We start from the raw sequence: 20,808 nt of genomic DNA on the forward strand, positions 1-20,808 counted from the left end.
CCAGACAATTGGATTTGTCCTATACACGAAAAAATATGGAAATTCATATATGTCAGATGTTAGAACTTCGTTTCAAAAAGTGTTAGTGCCAATGTAGCCTATGTTTTTACCTCTAAGAGTGAATGGGAGTGTTGCTTCTGGCGTACCTGGAGCTAGCTGAAGGACACCATAGTGATTTTGTCTTAAATCTGTGCAGCAGTTAAGGGTTAAGTTGTTTCTAAATAAACCTTGTACGTGTTTTGAGTCCTACTTTGCCCTATGAATTTAATTGTTGTAATGGACCCTCACAGTAAAATATGTGGTGATACAGGAACAGAATGAGTGGTGATGTTGGTGGGACTAATTTTATCAACAATTCCTTCCAAATTTTAAAATTTCTATTAAAAATAGGTTGTCTAGTGTGTTCAATTTTTTCCATTGTATGAATTAGGAGTGCAATGCTTTTGATTTTTATTTGTTCCCAATTTTCAGGATATTCCACACTCAACCAGATTTTAGGATATTCATCTTCAATAAGTGCAAAAAGACATTTTATATGAGAGACATTGTTCTAGCAGAGCACATCTGGAACACCCAGGGCTCATGTGACTACTTTATAAAATGCTGAATTTCTGATTCTTGGTTTCCCTCATTAATAAATTTATGGATTAGTATCTGTCAGTTTTTCAGTTTTGGTTCAGCTGTTGCAATTAGAATTACTTGCTATAAAAGTAACCGCTCAGGAATACCAACCATTTCAATTACTGCAATTTTACCTAGGTAATATAGCTTAAGCTTATTTTGTTGAAAAAGCTTTTTATTTATTTACTTTTAATAGAAGTGAATAAGAATTAATTTTAAGATGTCATGTCCAAGTTTTAGGAATTGTGACATTCAGGTATTTAATTGACGAGTATAAGTCCAGAAGTAGTTTGTTGCATTTGGTGTTGTGGTGTGTGTGGTATATTTAGACAGAGCATTTCCAGTTTTTGAAAATTAATTTGGAGATCAGATAAAGCTCCATAAATGTTAGCACAGCTCATTATACCTAAACTAATCTAGACCTCTGCAATGGTTGTTGTAAGGGCCATTTCGTCTGCAGAGAAACGTACTATACTCTGTGGTTCAGTTTATACATGCTCTTAATAAGGGTCCCATGGCTTAGGTTGCATCTCACAGAATCTTACTGGGTCACCTGTAGGTCTTTTCCATCATCATCATCATCATCATCATCATCATCATCATCATAAATTAAATCTATACTGCCCTTCATCTGAGGCTCACTGGGTGGTTTCCTCACTCTTTTTCAGCCTTCTGGCTGTTACACTTGTAAAAAATATGCATCTATATTAAAAGTATCAGTCTATATGAGTCTATTCTTTCTCCTGGCTTGGTTTGGGTATAGCTATGACTCTTGTATCTTGCCACAGTTCTGGAATAAGCACTCAAGATTTAATGTCATTAAATAACAGGCACAAGAAAGGAATCAATTCTTCTTTAAAACTTTTAAAATCCACCTACGCATCCATCTTGTCCAGGGGATTTGCCTGGCTTTACATTTTTAATGACTCGGTTTATTTTGCGGATTGTGATTGGTTGGGTTAAGTGAGCTACTTGATCCTCATCTAGTTGTTGCACTCCTGTCCTGCCTAGATGTGTATTTATTGGTGTTTGGTCTGATTATTTCTCAGTACTGTATACAGGTTTCCAAACAATTGTTACAATTCCAGTTAGGTTTTTTTTCTTGGTTCATACAGTCTCCTGTTTTGTTTTGTTTTTAAAGGGGGAAATAGCATGTCCTTTACATTTTTGTTTCCATTTGTAAGCCAATCATATCGTTCAGTATCAAATTCATAATATTTCTGATTAATATACTGGAGGGGTCCTGCAGTTTTATTTATCTCTAAGAAATCTATTTCTGGGTTTCACCTCCTCCCCAGTTAATATTCAGTGCATCCTCTTGCTCCTAGACCTTTTATGTCTAAGTTCTGAATTCTTTATTTCTTAATTACTGTAATTAAGGCTGCTTCTGTTCCTGTCCGATCTTAAGCCAACTCCCTTCTCATATAAAGGTGCCCCTCAAAACTGCTTTCAGTGTATCCCATAGCAGACTGGTGGAATAAGCCTCTAGGCTAGCTGATAAATTGCAAAACAATAACAAAAAACAAAAACATGTTTTATGTCATCTCTTATTTTTTTCTGTTTCAAGCGTGTTAGCAATAACAGGTCAGGCAGGTCACAGAACTCACATATAGGAAATTTTGGGAGGGGGAGAGATGAGGGAGTTGCCACAGTGACCCTTGGCAGCATTAAGGTTTCCTTTGCTTTCTTTCGTAGGGTGCTCTGGGGCACATACTGTAGATGCTGACAGGACCTAAATTAGCAGTGTCCAGCCAGTAAAGGGGTTGTGAGGTCATGGCGAATAGCTTGAAACCACTGGCCAAATGTGTGGCTGCAATGTGGAGGTGTAAGCAGCCATTCAAGGCTGATCCGTTCTGCCATTCTTCATGGGGACAGGACTAAGTCTCCTGCCCCACCTCCTTGCAGATTTTAAAGGGAAAATGAAATATACTCAGAGTCGCAAAGTGATTTCATGCTCTTTATTCAGCTCATAGTGGTGAGGAGGAATGAATGAAAGTCCCCTCAAGGTATCTGCTTTATATACATTATTTACACAATGGGCTGCACATGATTGGCTAATTCCGGAATTCTACTGTAAGCCAATCAGGTTGTGGATTCACTTCTATCTGGAGCATGATTGGGTGGTTCCTGCCAACCAATCATATTGCTGCATTGTTCTAGGACCAACCTGACTGCTGCATTCTGAATCCTATTGTTCTAGGACCAATCAGACTGCTGCAGTTTGGATCCTATTCAACTCAGTACATAACACCCCTCCCCTCTAAGTTCCAGTCCTGCCCGGGAGGTCGCATTCATAGTCCTCAAGGTACGCCGGTGGCCTACGTGTGCGTTGCGGCCTGGGGTGTTCCCTGGTCCGGGGTTCAGGTTCTGGCTCATGTTCCAAGGATGCTGGCTGTGATGGGCCTGTCTGGTCTGGTGCAACCGGCTCGCTCAGTCGTGGTTCTGGTTCCGGTGTCCTTTTGGCTTCGCGGGTCCTCTCTGTATTTACTGATTCTGCCTCTCCTGCTGGCCCCTCCTGCTCTATGGGCCTCACTGCCCCTCTGTTCCCTTGGGACTCCTCTGACCTTTCCTCCTCCTGGTTTTCTCCCAGGAATCGTCGCCGTATCTGGTCGCAGTGGCGGCGCCAGCATTGCCCCCCATCCGTTAGCACCTCGTACGACACGGGACCAGTGACCCTGGTGACAGTGGCGGGTACCCATGCTGGGCCTGCCCCAAAATTCTTTGCGTACACTGGGTCCTGGGCCTCGAAGGTCCGGGGGTTCCTGCCTTCCCCCACCACTACCTCATCCTGAGCTCTATCGGGGTGAAGGCGGTCCAATCTGATTGCAAGGCGCCGACCCATTAGTAGTTCAGCGGGGCTCCGGCCAGTCGTTGAGCTGGGGGTGCTGTGTTGTGCTAGGAGGAATGTGGCAAGGCGGTACTCCCAATCCCCTTGCGTCATGCGGCGAAGGGTGTCCTTGGTGGTCCGCACCATGCGTTCTGCTTGGCCATTGGTGGCAGGGTGGAATGGCGCCGAACGGATGTGGCGGATGGCATTCTGCGCTGTGAAGGTTTGGAATTCTCCTGACGTAAATGCAGTCCCGTTGTCTGAGACGAGAGTGTCAGGGAGCCCGTGGGTTGCAAACAGCCTGCGTAGTACCCGGATGGCTGCGGACGTAGAAGTGGACGGTACCAGTGCGACTTCCAGCCATTTGGTGTAGGAGTCCACCACTATGAAGAATGTTTTCCCCTGAAAGGGGCCAGCGAAGTCCACATGCAGGCGTGACCATGGTGCTCGGGCGGACTCCCAGGACTGGACTGGGGCCCTTGGGGGATCTGGGCGGGATTCTTGGCAGGCCTGGCAGTGTTTGACCCAGGCCTCTATCTCTCCGTCGATCCCTGGCCACCACACATAACTCCTGGCAAGGGCCTTCATTCTTACTACCCCTGGGTGTGTCTCGTGTAGGGCTGTGAGGACCCTTTTGCGGAGGGGCTGGGGAACAACGACCCTGCTTCCCCATAACAGGCACCCCTTGTGGGCCGACAGTTCATGTTTGCGGGTTGTGTAGCCGGCGAATTCTGGCCCGGGGCTGCTGCTGGGCCATCCCCTCCACACCCAGTCCAGGACGCGGGAGATGACCCTATCTTTCTTGGAATGGTGTGCAACTTCTTGTGCCTGAATGGGGCGGTCGGGAAGCAGCTCCAGGCTCATAACCTCTTGTGCAGGTGCTGGGTCGGGGCCTGTTTCCGGTAGTGGTAGCCTGCTGAGGGCGTCCGCATGGCCCATCGCCTTCCCAGGGCGGTGAATCAGTGCATACTGGTAGCTGGCAAGGAAAATTGACCACCTGAGGACACGAGGAGACAGCACTTGGGGGGTCTGCTTTTCGGAGGCAAACAAGCCAAGCAAGGGCTTGTGGTCAGTCACCACGGTGAAGGGCCGCCCGTACAAGAAATCATGGAATTTTTTTACTCCCTTCACGATTGCCAGACCCTCCTTGTCGATTTGCGAGTAGTTCCGCTCGGTTGCGTTGAGTGTCTGGGAAAAGTATGCCACCGGTACCTCTCTTCCATCCGGGAGTTGGTGTCCCAGGACAGCGCCAATGCCATAGGGTGAGGCGTCGCATGCTAGCACCACCGGCAGCCTCTCGTCGAAGTGTGCCAAGACCGAGTTTGAGACAAGCAAGTCCTTGACTGCCTGGAATGCGGCCTCCTGGCGCTGGCCCCACACCCAAGGGGCCCGCTTGTCCAGGAGTCTGTGTAGGGGCTCCGCTACCGCCGCCTTGTGGGGAAGGAAGGAATGGTAAAAGTTCAATAGTCCCAAGAAGGCCTGAAGTTCAGTCTTGTTCTTGGGCGCTGGGGCATCACAAATGGCCCGTACCTTGTCCCCAGTCGGGTGGACCCCTTCTGCGTCCACCATAAATCCCAGAAAGTCCACCTGAGGCACTCCTAGTAGACATTTTTCCCGCTTCACCTTGAGACCCGCCGTCTGGAAACGGTGCAGAACGCTGCGGAGGCGGTCCTCAAACTCCTCTGGTGTGGGCCCGGCAATCAACACATCATCGAAGAAGGGGGTGACGCCAGGAATCCCTTTAAGGAGAGAGTCCATTAGATTCTGGAATATGCCTGGTGCCACGCTGACACCGAATTGCAGCCGCTTTACCCTGAACGCTCCTCTGTGCGTCACAATCGTCTGTGCCTCTGCTGTGGCCTCATCTACTGGCAGTTGTTGATATGCTTGGGCCAAGTCCAGCTTGCCAAAAATTTTCGACCCAGCCAGGGTGGCAAGGACATGGCTGACCACTGGCACTGGGTATGCATGGGCCGTGAGGGCCTTGTTTATGGTACATTTGTAGTCTGCGCAGATGCGGACCGAACCATTCGGCTTGACGGGTGTGACGATTGGGGTTTCCCAGGGGGCATTAGGCACCGGCTCCAGCACGCCTTGCTCCACGAGTCGGTCCAATTCCTCGTCTATACGGGGTTTCAGGGCGAACGGGACCCGGCGGGCCTTGAGCCTGACTGGTCGTACTGCGGGGTCAAGCTGTAGAGCAATGGGGGGGCCCGTATACTGTCCCAATTTCCCATCAAAAACCCCCGGAAATTCCTTGCATATGGCGTCCACGTCCACTTGTAAGCTCGTGTGGTTCACCCCGGTGACGGCTAGCCCCAGTGGTCCAAACCATGCCAATCCCAGTAAGCTAATGTAGGGGCCCTTGACCACAAGCAAGTCCAGTTGCCGCGTCCGCCCTCGGTATTGCACCCTGAAGGTCCCCACCCCCATTGTGGGGACCTTACGTTTCTGGAAGTCCCGGAGGGTGAATGGGGCCGGCCTGAGTTTGGGACCCCCAGTAGGACACAGTTTCCTTAAGGTCCTTGCCGAGATTATGGATAGAGTTGAACCCGTGTCAAGCTCCATGCGGCATGGGGCCCCCTCTATCTGTACCTCTACATAAATTTTCTCTACGTTGGGGTGGGGCAACTGGTATACCTGGAAGTCCGTGAGCTCCGTCGAGTTGCCTTGGTGTGTTGGGCCCCGGGACCTGGGGCTCTTGGATTGGTCATCTGATGCCTGGCGTCGGGTGGGCCGAGCTCGACACACCCGGGCGATGTGTCCCAATTTTCTGCACTGCCTGCACTCTGCGTTGCGGAAACGGCAGGTCCTCCTCTCGTGACTGTCTCCACAGCTTGCGCAGTTCCCTGCTTCTCGTCGAGGCAGCTGTGGTATGTGGGCTGCTTGAGTGCGCTGCTGTACTCGGTGCACCTCCTCCCTGTTGGATCCTGAGTCGTCGGTGAGGTCTTCGTGGTGGACCCTCGGTTGGGACGGCTGGCTCGGCCGTGCCTCTTGCGTCGACCTCTCGGCAGCTTCCGTTGCCAGGGCCTCCTCCAGAGCGACCTGGAACGTTAGGTCCTTCTTAGCGTAGAGGCGTCGTTGCAGCTTCTCATCCTTCAGGCCACCGACGAGGCGGTCACGAAGCATGTTCTCCAGCTCTGAGAAGTTGCAGAACCGGGCAGCTTGGCGGAGAGAGGTCACAAACCCAGTTATGGTTTCCCCAGGGGCTTGCCGCTTTGCATAGAAGGCATTTCGACGAGCCACCACAGAGGGCTGTGGCGAAAAGTGCCCCTTCAGCTGTTCCATTATTGTTTTGTATGGAACAGTAGCGACGTCTTCGGGTGCAAGGAGAGCCCGGGCGATTTCAAACGTCTCCTCTCCGCAGACGCTGAAGAATATCGCCCTCTTCTTGGCGTCTTCTTCATCGGTGACCCCTTTGGCTTCTAGGAGGAAGGTGAAACGGGAGGCATACGCTTCCCAGTCTCCAGATGCTGGGTTGAACGGCGAGAAGCTGCTGTCGGTTGCCATTCTGAGTTCCTTGTGTCCCGGAGCTGAAGCCTGGATACACGGTGCGAGGCAGCGGTGCGGCAGGTGGCGGTGCTGCGGTGCTGTGTGTGGCAGTCAGCTCAGCGGGATCCCATCCTCGTCGCCAGTGAAATATACTCAGAGTCGCAAAGTGATTTCATGCTCTTTATTCAGCTCATAGTGGTGAGGAGGAATGAATGAAAGTCCCCTCAAGGTATCTGCTTTATATACATTATTTACACAATGGGCTGCACATGATTGGCTAATTCCGGAATTCTACTGTAAGCCAATCAGGTTGTGGATTCACTTCTATCTGGAGCATGATTGGGTGGTTCCTGCCAACCAATCATATTGCTGCATTGTTCTAGGACCAATCTGACTGCTGCATTCTGAATCCTATTGTTCTAGGACCAATCAGACTGCTGCAGTTTGGATCCTATTCAACTCAGTACATAACAGAAAACCTAAAATCCACAGAGAAATATGAATGTTGACAAGTTGGATTTATCAGCTGGTTGACCAATTTGTTCTTTGCATTGCACATCTGTTGAACAAAGAGGGAGCCAGCAAACAACTTTGTCTGACCCCTCTGGTTGAATCTGTTTCCTGTGACAACTGCCCTTCACTGCCTGCTCCGACTTGAAGCCTGGTGCCTGTGAATCATCAGGCAAGGTATAAAAGTCAGACATTTTGCATACTGTGTCCTTTAAATGAATATGCCATGGGGTGCTGATTATTAACTTTATTGTGGAAAGAGGAGTGGGGGAGTCTGTCATCCTGGTGCACGACCAGAGAGATGGAGAGGAACAGGACCACTGGTAACATCTGCAGAATGGGAATGCCAGCAATGCTCAGATGACTTCATTTCCAGCTTCCTGGTCCTATGTAGGATCTTGAGACATTCTGAATCCCAGTTTTCCTGTGGATGCTCAGACATAGGACAGCAATCAGCTCCCTCTGCTGTTAGCAAAAAGAAAAGGATTGGTCTGCCCAAAGTTGCTGCTGCACAGTCACACCTCCTGCCTCCAGGTGCGATGAACAGTTAGGGATTCTTCCTGCCAAAAGTGCACAGCTGTGCAGGGTGTCAAACAGTGGCTCAGTCCACCTGCTTCCGGCAGTAAGGTATATATGGGCTAGTTTACATACCTTTACTTTCAGAGAGAATACCATTGTGGGGAAATTGTAAGGAGAAAAGGCCTTAGAGCAGAGGTCCTAAAAGGGTGTGTTGTGCCACACAAGCATGTCAGGAGAAGAAGTCAAGGGCGGCAGGAGGATTGAAGGCCAATTATGTGAACATTTCAGTACAGTACATTACAGTATGGTACAGTACAGTATAGTATCAAATAATTTTATACACACACACACACACATACACACACGAGTATCTACACCTCTCTTCAAGAACAGTGGCTGTTCTTCTATAGTTCTCCACAACTGATGGATTTCCAACTTTGACAAATATGAAAGGTCAAAGAAAAGCTTATTTGTGTTGATGAAGAGAGGAGAGTTTGTCTCAAATTAGACCTGATATAAATAAGATTGCCCGGCAAAAGCAAGCCCACACCTTAAAGTACATATTTAAGAGGCTCATTTATAATTATATTTTGGAAATGATTCATGATTTTCTCTAGCTGTATTGTTTATACTTTCTGGGTGTCCCACAATCATATAATAAAGTAGCTGTGTTCCATGTTATAAATCACGCACTGCTGGGAGATGCTTCTTTTTGTTTTCCAATGCAATTTTACCAATACACAATTTGGTGTCGTGTGCACAAAGTTTTATTCTGAATGTGTGGCCCAGAGAAAAAAGTTTGAGAACTACTGCCCTAGAAAGACTGAAAAGGGGTCTTGGTGTTGCCTATATTGCCTGCTCAAATCCCACAGAAATATCAATTCAGACTGCTGAAAATTATTTTTACAAACGAAACTTTATTGTTCCCATTTGTGCTGGTGTACATAGAAGGGATTCAGTATTCGAAAGTGTTTTGATACAAGGCCATTGGAGAGGAGGTCGGAGGGGGAAAGGGATCTTGGGCAGAGGCGGATTTCAGTTGCGCCTTGCAGGTGCTGTTGTGCGCACCACAACTATTATTTAGAATGGAGTTTGAGAGGCAGAGGGGCACCAAATTTTGTTGTCACACAGGCTGCTGCTGAAATTTTAGACCCCAAGGTCTCCCACTATCTTGGGGTTGTGGTAGACAGCTGCATACGACCAGCATATCTCTGAATACTTGCACTGCAGAACAGCAGCAGCAGAATACTAGGGCAGCCATGGGCTGCTTGTGGGCTTCCCTTAGGGGTGTGGTTGGCTACCACTGTGACAGACAGATGCTGGATTAGAAGCTAGTCCCTTGCTTTAAGCCAGCGGGGCTTCATGTTTTCTTTAATTTAACCAGATGCCTCAGGGAAGCCCACGGACAGGACAGCAGTGCCTGCTGTTCTTATGATGCAGGGGCTGAGGATTTCCTACATGCAGACAAGGAGGGATGTTCCCAGCTGGTTCAGGAAAACCTCTAAGAAGCATCTCCTCAGATAACTGGCAGCGACTGTTCCCTCCCTGATGTGCATAAGGGCAAAACCTGACATGTGGGCCAGGACTTCTCAGAAAAGCACATGCCAGCTGCTCTCAGTGCTGGGAAAAGGGCTGCTGCTGGGAATGCAAGTGGCACAACCGCCCACACAGCCTCACTGCTGCTGCCGCTGCCACCTGCCGCATAAGTGTCCTAAAGGGCACCCTGGGGGTCCATAGGGCCAGGGCTAAGGCAGTGCCAGGCTTAGCTCATTCCTGCCTCTCCAGCCCCTTGCTGCCGCTGCTGCCAGCTCTCTGGATTCATAGGCTGGAGGCAAAGCCACTCCCCCCCTTTTTGATTTAGTACTTTCGTATTATGCTGTGCTATTGTTCTTCTTGTGTTTTCTTTTTTATTGCAAGCTGCTCTGCTTCTTATGTTAATGAGATAAGAACAATATACCTCGGGTTACATACGCTTCAGGTTACAGACTCCGCTAACCCAGAAATAGTGCTTCAGGTTAAGAACTTTGCTTCAGGATGAGAACAGAAATCATGTTCCGGCGGCACGGCAGCAGCAGGAGGCCCCATTAGCTAAAGTGGTGCTTCAGGTTAAGAACAGTTTCAGGTTAAGTACGAACCTCCGGAACAAATTAAGTACTTAACCTGAGGTACCACTGCAAAGCCAACCCCAGGAGGCTGCTGCTGTGCTCCAGGGCATGGACTACCACCTGGCTTGGGTTTGTGGCTGCCCATGGCTGATCTTTGAAGGCAGAGGAAGCCAAGGACGAGACTGGCAGTGTTGGGTGCCATGCTGCTCACATCCCAGCACAAGAAAGGCTCAAGGCAGGGCTCACCTTTGCCTTCTCCCTTTACATAATATAAGTCCCCTGGGCATTCGCAAAGAGTCTTTCCCTCAGAAGCCTCAGCCAGACATTGTGGAATTCAGGTGGGTGGCGGAGAAACAGTCTTCTTTGGCTTCCAATGCTCTAGTTTTGGAAGTTATGCTGTAGAGTTGAGAACAGCCGCATGACTGGATGGGGGTAGGCCAAGGGTTTGAAAATGGTATAGGTGCAATATACTCTGAACAGAAAGCCAAACTAATTGTAAATAATGTGGTTACAGAAGAGTTCAAGATTGAAAAAGGGACACGTCAGGGGTGCCCTATCTCCCCATTACTTTTTATATCGGTCCTGGAGGTTTTGCTTAATATGATTAGGAGGGACCAGTTGGTTAAAGGGATTCAGGTCGGAGCTAAACAATATAAACTGAGAGCATTTGCAGATGACTTAGTACTTACATTGCAAGAGCCAGAAGCTAGCACGAAAAGAGTTTTGGAAATAATTCAAGAGTTTGGTCAAATGGCAGGATTTAAATTGAATAAGTCTAAGACAAAGGTTTTGGAGAAAAATTTGACACAGATAGAAAAGGAAAGGTTCCAGAATGAGACAGGGTTGACTGTGGTTAAAAAAGTGAAATATTTGGGTATAAATATGACAGCTAAAAATGTGAATTTGATTAAAGATAATTATGAAAAAACTTGGAGAGAAGTGAAAAAAGATTTGGAGATTTGGTCCAACTTGAAGCTTTCCTTGTTAGGCCGTATTGCAGCTATAAAGATGAATGTATTGCCAAGAATGTTGTTTTTGTTCCAAGCATTGCAAATAATTGATAAAATGGATTGTTTCAAGAGGTGGCAAAAAGACATATCTAAATTTGTCTGGCAGGGCAAAAAGCCCAGAATTAAATTTAAGATACTAACGGATTCAAAGGAAAGAGGGGGGTTTGCCCTGCCAGACTTTAAACTTTACTATGAAGCGGCAGCTTTCTGCTGGCTGAAAGAATGGCTACTTCTTGAAAACACAGACATTTTGGATTTGGAAGGTTTTAATAACATTTTTGGGTGGCATGCATATTTGTGGTACGACAAGGTTAAAGCACATAAAAGTTTTAAAAATCATATTGTCAGAAAAGCACTACTAAATGTCTGGGACAGATATAAAGACTTGCTGGAAAATAAAACTCCAAGGTGGCTGTCGCCAATGGAAGCTAAGGCAGTTAAAAAGTTAAATATGGAGTCCAAGTGGCCAAGATACTGGGAAATTTTGGAAAAGGAAGGGGACAAATTGAGATTGCAGAGTTTTGAGAAATTAAAAGGGAAGGTGAGAGACTGGTTCCACTACCATCAAATTAATGAAGCGTTCAAACTGGACAGTAAAATTGGCTTCCAGGTGGAAAAATCAAAATTGGAGACAGAACTGTTAGAACCCAGTACTAAGAATTTGTCCAAAATGTACAATTTGCTGCTGAAATGGAATACACAAGATGAAATGGTTAAATCGGTCATGATTAAATGGGCTCAGGACATTGGTCATAATATTTTGTTTGCTGATTGGGAAAAGTTGTGGACCACCGGGATAAAATTTACGGCATGTAATGCCTTAAGAGAAAACATTATGAAAATGATATATAGGTGGTACATAACCCCAGTCAAGCTTGCAAAGATTTACCATGTGCCTGACAACAAATGTTGGAAATGTAAAGAAACTGAAGGTACATTTTTTCATCTTTGGTGGACCTGCCCGAAGATTAAGGCATTCTGGGAAATGATCTATAATGAACTTAAAAAGGTATTTAAATATACTTTCCCCAAGAAACCAGAGGCCTTTCTCTTGGGTATTGTCGGCCAAGGGGTGTTAAAGACGGATATAACTTTCTTTATGTATGCTACAACAGCAGCTAGAATACTCATTGCGAAGTACTGGAAGACGCAAGAACTACCCACACTGGAAGAATGGCAGATGAAGGTGATAGACTACATGGGCTTGGCAGAAATGACGAGCAGAATCCGAAACCAGGGAAGAGAAGCAGCGCAAGAAGAATGGAAAAAATTCAAGGACTATTTAAAGAAATATCATAAAGTTAATGAAAGTTAGAATGATGTTGGACTGGAAAGTAAATGGTTACTATTAGCAATGGTTAAGACAAGGAAAATAAGGAAGAATAGTCTAAATTTAAATTAAAATAAGGGAAGATTTGCTGAACAATCGATAAGAATTTGGAATACAGAAAGGGGAAGCATGAGGAAGTCGGGGAAGATAGGATATGAAATTAGGATATGAAATGATACATGTTTTTTGTTTTGTTTTTGTTTTTGTATGTTTATGTTTGTTGTATTGTGTTTATATGGAAAAATAAAAATATTTAAAAAAAAAAAAAAAAAAGAGAACAGCCGCATGACTGGCTTGGCAACAGCCTGTTCAGAAAAAGAGTGGCAAAAGTAGCCCGCTCAAGCCCATGTGTCCATATGCAAATGAAATCTCCCAAAGACCCGTGTGGAGCTGGACCCTGAAAAGGCGCCTAGGCCTGATTGCTCCAACGAGAGGACCATCTGCCTGCCTGCCTGCCTGCCTTGCATGGCTTTTCCTCTTCTCCCCTGGGCTGGGGAGGTAGCTCAGTTGCTTCAAGGCAAGGGCAATCTGGGCAGCATAAGAAAGGCAGGCAGGCTTCGGATCAGCAAGTGGCTTTTGTTTGTTCTCCACCCCAGCTCTTCCCTCAACAAGAGAGAGGTGAGCAGCACCCGGACTTCACAGGTAGTTACAGGAAGGAATTCCTGCTCCAAACCAGGATATGCAAATAAGCAGCAGCTTACTGGAAGGGAGACTGCCAAGATCTGCAAGGCAGTTTCCCATGATAGCTGGTTCAACCAGCTGCCTTTGGAGCACAGCCAGCCTGAGGCAGCAGAGAAGGAGTGCCCGTCAGCTCAGACCCTCAGCCTTCTTCCCCAGAGGCCTGATAGACACAAAATGGCCAAATCGGAATGGCCAAATCTAATGCACCTCTGAGGCTAGAAAGAAGGCAGTTTCCTTCAATAACTGATAGCAGTAGCAACCCTATTTAAGGAGTATAATGGTAGCAATGTTGGCATGGTGGAGATGCTCCAAGTACAGTGGTACCTCAGGTTATAAACACTTCGGGTTACAGACTCCGCTAACCTGGAAGTAGTACCTCGGGTTAAGAACTTTACCTCAGGATGAGAACAGAAATTGTGTGCCACTGGAACAGCGGCAGCGGGAGGCCCCATTAGCTAAAGTGGTACCTCAGGTTAAGAACAGTTTCAGGTTAAGAACGGGCCTCCAGAACGAATTAAGTTTGCAAGAGGTACCACTGTACTGGAAGATGGGAAGTGACCCTTAATGGAATAAGCAGCTCGTCACTGATTTTTTACATCCTTCACAGAAGTGCCTGATGGTAGGTGCAGTTCAGACATGGCAGTAGCAATGCGGAGTTTTTTTGCTACAAACCGTGAAGAAGATGAGGCTGGGTCCACCACCGAGAGAAGACTTTACTATTGGCTGGGGACTCTAGGGCAGCAGTGGGCCAGTCCTTCAGCAGGGGCAGGAAGGATCATTCCTGTCCAAAATGCTCAAGGGCAGGCACACACAGCTGACTGCTGTGAGGTCCTTTCTGGATGTGACCTGCCTGGTGGGCGCTTCCTGTGAAGAGGGAAAGCTGAACTCTGAAAAATGGGCCTTCCCTGGCAATTGCTGCTCCAAGGGCTTGCCAAGAAACTACTCCCTTTGGGACATGTGGCCAGGCTCCCAATGACTACTATTTCCAAGACTTGACTTTCTGCAGCCCAGGAAGAATCCTGATGCAAGCTGTGTCTCAGACACAGGATGCTAATGACTCTGCAACATACTGTGGAAGGGAGGGAGCGGTCCAGGCTGAACTGAGTCTCTTCTTACTGAAATTGTCACTCAGTTTTGTTATGTTTTTAAATGTGCCCAGTTTCTTTTGGCTAGCAGCTGCTGAAAACCTATGGGATTGTGGCTGCTCACTTATTAGGTGCTTCACCCCCAAATGCTCCCAGGAGGATCCATATTTGCTTTGGTGGGTACTGTCCCATCATCGCCATATCTAGACAGCCAGTTTACTGAGCATTCCATCTGATTTTCTTGCACAAAGTTTGTGGGGAGATTATATCACAACATAGGCTGTTTATTGAGCACTCATTCCAAGTTGTCTGTGAGGAAGTTATATGGTGATGCCACAACAAGTAGTCATTATTCCACACTGTCCAGGGATCGCTTTATGTATTGCAAAGAAGGCTGATTTTGTTGTGCAAGAGTAACCCCAATTTGCCGGCATTCAGTTGAATCCCACCCACAAAACAGAAACTCATTTGAAATGCCACCATAGGAGCTGGTGGCTGCATCTGCCTTTATGCCTTACAAAGGTAGGGAAAGGTATGTTGGGGGGCAGGCTGGGAAAGGGGCACACATGGCGCAGGAAGGTAGTGACTGTGCCAGCCCCTCCTCCAACCTGGGGAATTGCAGTTGTCCTATCAGCCAGCCCCCCATGTGCATAAGTGAAATCACGTAAAATGGGGAGCTCCATCTAAAAAGCCACTAAATGTCTTTTCTTTTTTTTTTACTACTGTCCAGCTCTCTCTTCTGCTCTCTCCAATCCAGATCAAAATATCTAGAGTTGAAGCTCTGGGGCCGGCAGAAGGCCAGAGGATTCACGGGAAAATGGCGGCTGCTGCTGCTGCACTACCCTACAAGTCAGCTGTTAGGTGGGGGAGGAGAGGGCTGAGCAGCCTCCTCAAAGCCCTGCTGCACCTCCGGTCTCTTCTGGGCTTTCTCCAGCCTCACTGACATCCTCTTCGGGCTCTGGGGAGGGTCTCCTTGCGACCGCCATTTCCTGGTATGATTCTATTTATTTATTATTTCCCAGCACCATATGTATACATGGTCATGCGCAAGCAGAATGCACACACGTCGGGTGTGTGCCTGTATTATGTTGTGAATCGTCCTGTGATCTTCAGATGAAGGGTGGTATACAAATGTAATAAATAAAATTAAAAAATAAATTCAATGGCTCTACTTGGAGAAATTTTAAATGCTTTACTTGCCCTGTTTCATGAGCAACTAAAAAAAGGGGGGACAGCTCCTCTGAGTGTCATCTTCTTGCCTAGTTCCCCTCCCAGAAAACCTAGACCTAATCTGGAGGAGAGAAAATGCTTCTTTCTTCCCTTCCCTCCACACTTAAGTGAAATCCTCACCCTGTCTCTCCGCTTCCTTTGCTAATTCACTTCCCCTAGATATTGTTTTTCTCCTTTTAAGTCTGTTTATCCCACTCTTCAGTGCAATTAGAGAGTCAGTCATTGCTCTCAAGCTTACCATCTAAGTCAGTGGTTCTCAAACTTTTTTCTCAAAAATTTGCTCATGCCACACCAAATCTTTTTATTGGAAAAACCTACAAGTAGCAGTGATTGATTTGTAAAGTAGAACACAACTACTTTATATGACCATGGGACAGCCAGAAAGTACAAAACAATGCGGCTACATAAGACCATGAATCATTCCCAAAATATAATTATAAATGAGCCCCTTACCTATGTGACTTAAATATGTATACAAACTCAATGAGAGGTGTGAGCTTGCTTTTGCTGGAAAATCTCATTTATATTACCGGTAGGTGTAATTTGAGACAAACTCTGATCCCTTCATAAACACAAAGAAGCCATTCTCTTTTCTGATCTTTCATATGTATCAGAACTGAAAATCCCCGTTCATGCTATGTCGTGGAGAGACTGTAGAAGAATAGTCAGTGGTCTTGAACAGAGGTATGGATACTGTTTCTGGCTGTATATCCAAAAAGAGTCCAGTGACATTTTCAAGGTGCAATCATTGGAAATGGATGTCATTGCCTCATCCTGAACAGCTGCGATTTGCAAAGGAGTCTATAAGCCAGTCAAAATTTTATGCTGACAATGATGCAAAGTACTAAATCCTTCCTACCATGTTGCAAGATGTTCCTGTATGAGGCTGTTCAGTTCACTGATTGCTTGCCATCCTCTCCTGCTACAGCAGTGCGGAGTGCCATACCCTCCGAGAACCACTGATCCAAGTCATGATACATAGTTGTCACTAGGTGACAGCTGAAGGAGAGCCAAAGATCTTGGAGAACAAGTTGAAGGAGAGCCCCTCAAGGGAGCTGGTGGGAAAGCCTCACTTGATTTTCTCCTTTGCTACCTTCCATCTGTTTCTGGCTTAATCCAGCCACCCCACTGAGCTCCGCCTACTGCAATCAGTCCCTGTCGCCATCACTGCCCCTGTGAGAGGGCTGCGTGGCAGAGTAGCTGTTGTGTGCAGGGCCAGAATGGCACGCTGAAGAAGGGCACAGTGCCCCCTCTGCAGTTTGCAGAACTGTATGCCAGGAGGGCCAGGAAGAGGGCCAAGGGTGCTTTTCTCTCCACAAAGCATAGGGAGAGTGTCCTTCGCAAAGGTCTGGCCCCACCTTAATTTCGGGAGGGAGGGCCCACCTCGTAAGCGCTGCCCATCTCCCCAAGGCACCCGGGTCTGGGCCCAGGCTCACCCGCTGCCTGGAGAATGGCTTCTCCCAGGAGAAGGGACGGAACAACTCCTGTGTGAAGGACGCCGGCAGCATCGGGAACTTTTTACTTTAGAGCCAAGAGGAGTAACAGGGACACGAGGGACAGTGTGAAATGTTCCCTAACCCTGGAAGCTGGAAGGGTGGGGACCGAGGAAGCGAAGCTCTCCTCCCTGGTCAGACCATGAAGCGCCTCCGCGGGAGGCTCCAGGGCCAGAGGCAGCCAAGGCTGCGAAACCGCGGCTGCGAGCGAGGCTCTTCGGCCTGGGCGCTGGGCGCCCGCGGCGGCCTCATCCACCCGCAGCCAGGCTCTCCTCCCGCTCCGGCCCCGCCTTCGCCCTCGTGCGGGCGCCTCGGGGCAGAGACCAGCGAGCGGCGCGGACAGAGGCGCCTGCGCAGGAGACGTGCCCCCTCCGCGGGGCTTCTGCGGCTGCGCGTCGAGGGCGGCCAACGTGGCGCTGGTGGGGGGAAGGGCGAGAAGGGAGCATGCGCAGCGCGGGCAGTTCCTCCGGCTGACGCAACCGCCAGCTGCCCAATGAGCGCTCTCCCTGCGGCGGCGGCGCCGCACGCCGACCAATGAGCGCGAGCCACGACGTTAGCTATGCGGAAGGGTCTGTTGGCGAGCCAGTCCGCCGGAGCGAGAGGGAGCCGAGAGGAGCCGCCGCGCCGAGAAGAGGAGGAGGAGGAGGAACGAGCCGCCGCCGCCGCCATGGTCCCCCTGCCGGTCCCCGCAAGCGGGCCTCCGCCTCCCCACGCGCGGCTGCTGCTCTTGCCGGCGGCCGCCTCCTCCTCGGCAGCCGCGCCGCCCGCCCCCGGCGCGGCCTTGTCTCCGCCGCCGCGCAAGAGGCAGCGCCTGGCGCACCTCAGCCCCGAGGAGAAGGCGCTGCGCCGGTGAGGGGAGCAGGGAAGGCGGGCGGGCGGGAAGGGGGCTCCGGAAAGGGGCCTGGCCGCTGACAGCCTGCCGCCTCTCTCCGCAGGAAGCTGAAGAACCGCGTGGCGGCGCAGAGCGCGCGGGACCGCAAGAAGGCGCGCATGGGCGAGCTGGAGCGGCAGGCCGTCGAGCTGGAGGCGGAGGTAGGTGGGCCAGGGAGGGCAGCGCGGGCCGGAGAGGGCTCCCGGGGCCGCATCCCGCCGCTCAGCGCCGCCTCTCTCCTCCCCGCAGAACCAGAAGCTGCTGGCCGAGAATCTGGCGCTTCGCGAGCGGACGCACAGCCTGGCGCGGGAGAACCGGGAGCTGCGCCTGCGCCTCGGGCTCCCCGCTCTGGAGGCGGCGGCGGCGGCACCGCCCGCAGGAGCAGAAGGAGGGGCAGCACCGACGGCAGTCGCGCTCAAGGTAGGAGAGCAGCTCCAAGAGGCCCCACCTGTCTCCCTGAACTCGAGCGCTCACCTGAGTCTCTTTCTCTCCTTCCCCCCTCAAAGGTGGAGATGCTGGAAGAAGATGAGGGGGAGCAGCCCGAGAGGGGCAGCACCACTGGGGCAACGGCCGGGTCCGCTGAGTCTGCAGCACTTAGACTACGTGTTCCTCTGCAGCAGGGACAGGCCCAGCAGCCGCTCGCCTTGGTGGTGGTGGCCTCCGCTTGGATCCAGACAACTCTGATTCTTCAGATTCTGAGGTGAGCTCTGTTGCAACCCTTTCTGGCCTGCTGTGCACAAATGCAGATGGAACATGGACCCCTTTGGCTTCCTAGAGCACAGCTCAGACTGGCCTTCATCCCACAAAGAACGGCCTTGATTTCCTCACATTCTCACAGCAACGGCTAGCCACCTTACTTTCACCAATGGGTTAGGCAGGTTGTTAGGAGCTGGGGAGCTGACTGGGACATCTTGGAATGGGATGTTTTTTGTGCTAATGAGAGGACTTATTCCTTTTGCAGTCTGACCTCCTCTTGGGCATACTGGACAGCTTGGATCCAGACTTGTTCCTGCACTATGGAGGAAGTGCAGAACCAGCCTGTGTGGAGAAGTTGCACCAAGAAGCGAGTGGAGAAGCAGATTCCTTACCAGCCTCCCCCAGTTCCTCTCTGGGGTCCACAACACCCAAGCTGGAGGCCATTAATGAACTGATACGGTTTGACCATGAGTATACCAAACCCTTCTTCCTGGAGATTGTGGCGGAGGGGGAGGGCCAAGCCAATATGCTAGTGAGAATAGAGGAAGTTGTTCCTCCCTCCTCTGAAAGTGTCCCCCTGGAGTACCCGATCTCTGTCAAGGAGGAGCCTGTCAATGTTCTCTTACCTGAGCTGGGCGCCTCCCACCTGCTCACCTCAGACCAGAAGCCTCAGCTCACCCCCTGTCTGCTAGATGCTTCCAGTGATTCAGGTTACGAGGGCTCCCCTTCCCCTTTCAGTGACCTGTCCTCCCCATTGGACGCAGAGTATGGCTGGGAGGAGGCCTTTGCCAATGAACTTTTTCCGCAGCTGATCAGTGTGTAAAAGAGTCTCTGACTCCCCCAGTGAGCCCCTGCCCTCACAGCCAAAAGGAGAGCAGGGCTACTTATAAAGAACATTCCTCTTGAAAGTGTTTCAGCAGAACCTTAAGTATTGTTCTCATTTGTATGTTTTATCTACCCAACATTTGCCTAATGCAGAGATGAGGCGATCTAAGAAATTGACATTTTACAGGGTTAGAAGTGGGCACCTGTGCTCTTTGAGTAAGACATTGCCCTATGAGGGGTGGGTGGGTTTCCCCCTTTTCATTTATGTAAATAATGGGACAATTTGGGATAGAAATCTTTTGTAAAACAAAAAAGTGTAATAATTATTTTTCCTCCGCTGCATATTTAAACAATTATCTGCAATTAAAAAAATGGAAGTGATTTTCTGCCTGCCTTCCCCACCCTATTAAATGTGTAAAATACTTTTCCTATAGACAGTATTGCACAATTGCTGGCAATAAGGTGGTTTAGGGTTTAAAGAAAGATTATTATTATTTGGGCAGTCAGAACAGAAAGTATGGCATTGCTACATAAAGAACAGTCACTAGCTTTGCACCATTCCTTTTCATTCACATTAAGCTCTTGAAAGGAACAAGGTATCAAAATTGAGCCAGTATGTGTTCCGGTTATCAGACTTTTTTTGAAATCCGAACGTACTCCGTGCGGGGGGTGCACTTCCATTTTGAGTTCCACACTTCTGTTGCCTGCTTGCTTGCCACCCGACCTGGGCTTCCCTTACTCTGTGCCAGCGCCGGACACTGGCGACACCCGGAAGTGGTGAGGGGATGGCTGATGCTGCAGTGACAAAGGCAGCAGAGGGACCCAGCACCAGGGGGGTGGTGACGGCAGCACTGCAGCATCAGCCCCGCACACTCGTCCCTTCAATGGCAATTGGTAGATCGGTGCTAGTTTTTTATACTTGGTAGTAAATTGCAACCTGGTCTATTGCTGTCATTTTGTGGATCAATGGTCTCGTCAGATAGTAAAATTCATGTTAAGTTGCTGTTTTAGGGGTTGTTTTTAATTGTCTGGAACGGATTACAGTCATACCTCATGTTACGTCCACTTCATGTTACGTTCTTTCAGGTTACGTCCCGCAGCAACCCGGAAGTACCAGAAAGGGTTGCTTCCGGGTTTCGCCACTCGCACATGGGCAGACGTGCAAAATGACGTCATGCGAAGTTGCGAATTGCAACCCGTGCGTGTGCAGATGCGCCGCTGTGGGTTGTGTTCCTTTCATGTTATGAACAGGCCTCCAGAACGGATCCCGTTCACATCCAGAGGTACCACTGTAATCCATTTTGCATTACTTTCTATGGGAAAGTGTGCCTTGGTTTTGGACACTTTGGTTTTGGAACAGACTTCCGGAATGGATTCAGTTTGAGAACAAATGCACCACTGTACTATTAAATGCTGTGAAACTGCTTTTGATCCAGACCAGGAACCAAGAAAATAGGCCCACCTCTCTGATTTGGAGGAGGGCTTAGTAAACTGGACAAAAACTTCTGGCTGA

General features: G+C 49.0%; 2 protein-coding genes across 2 annotated transcripts in view; one reads left to right on the forward strand and one right to left on the reverse strand.

The window, feature by feature from the left end:
• Positions 1-20,808, reverse strand: part of RSRC2 (arginine and serine rich coiled-coil 2) — a 220,960-nt gene that overhangs the window by 184,200 nt on the left and 15,952 nt on the right. The window lies entirely within an intron of this gene.
• Positions 17,448-19,676, forward strand: XBP1 (X-box binding protein 1). The gene is made up of 5 exons (XM_083590553.1): positions 17,448-17,752; positions 17,839-17,935; positions 18,024-18,194; positions 18,281-18,474; positions 18,736-19,676. The coding sequence occupies exons 1-5, from the start codon at positions 17,463-17,465 to the stop codon at positions 18,923-18,925; spliced, it is 942 nt and encodes a 313-aa protein (XP_083446679.1). The 5' UTR covers positions 17,448-17,462; the 3' UTR covers positions 18,926-19,676.

This window comes from Podarcis filfolensis (genome assembly GCF_964270895.1).
Source record: "Podarcis filfolensis genome assembly, chromosome: 16".
Lineage (NCBI taxonomy): Eukaryota > Metazoa > Chordata > Lepidosauria > Squamata > Lacertidae > Podarcis > Podarcis filfolensis.

Bases quoted from the DNA above. Each gene is read 5' to 3' on its own strand.
- XBP1 (XM_083590553.1), top strand. From the start codon at position 17,463: ATGCGGAAGGGTCTGTTGGCGAGCCAGTCCGCCGGAGCGAGAGGGAGC. The intron at 17,753-17,838 runs GTGAGGGGAGCA...CTCTCTCCGCAG, and splicing joins GAGGAGAAGGCGCTGCGCCG to GAAGCTGAAGAACCGCGTGG. The intron at 18,475-18,735 runs GTGAGCTCTGTT...TTCCTTTTGCAG, and splicing joins CTGATTCTTCAGATTCTGAG to TCTGACCTCCTCTTGGGCAT.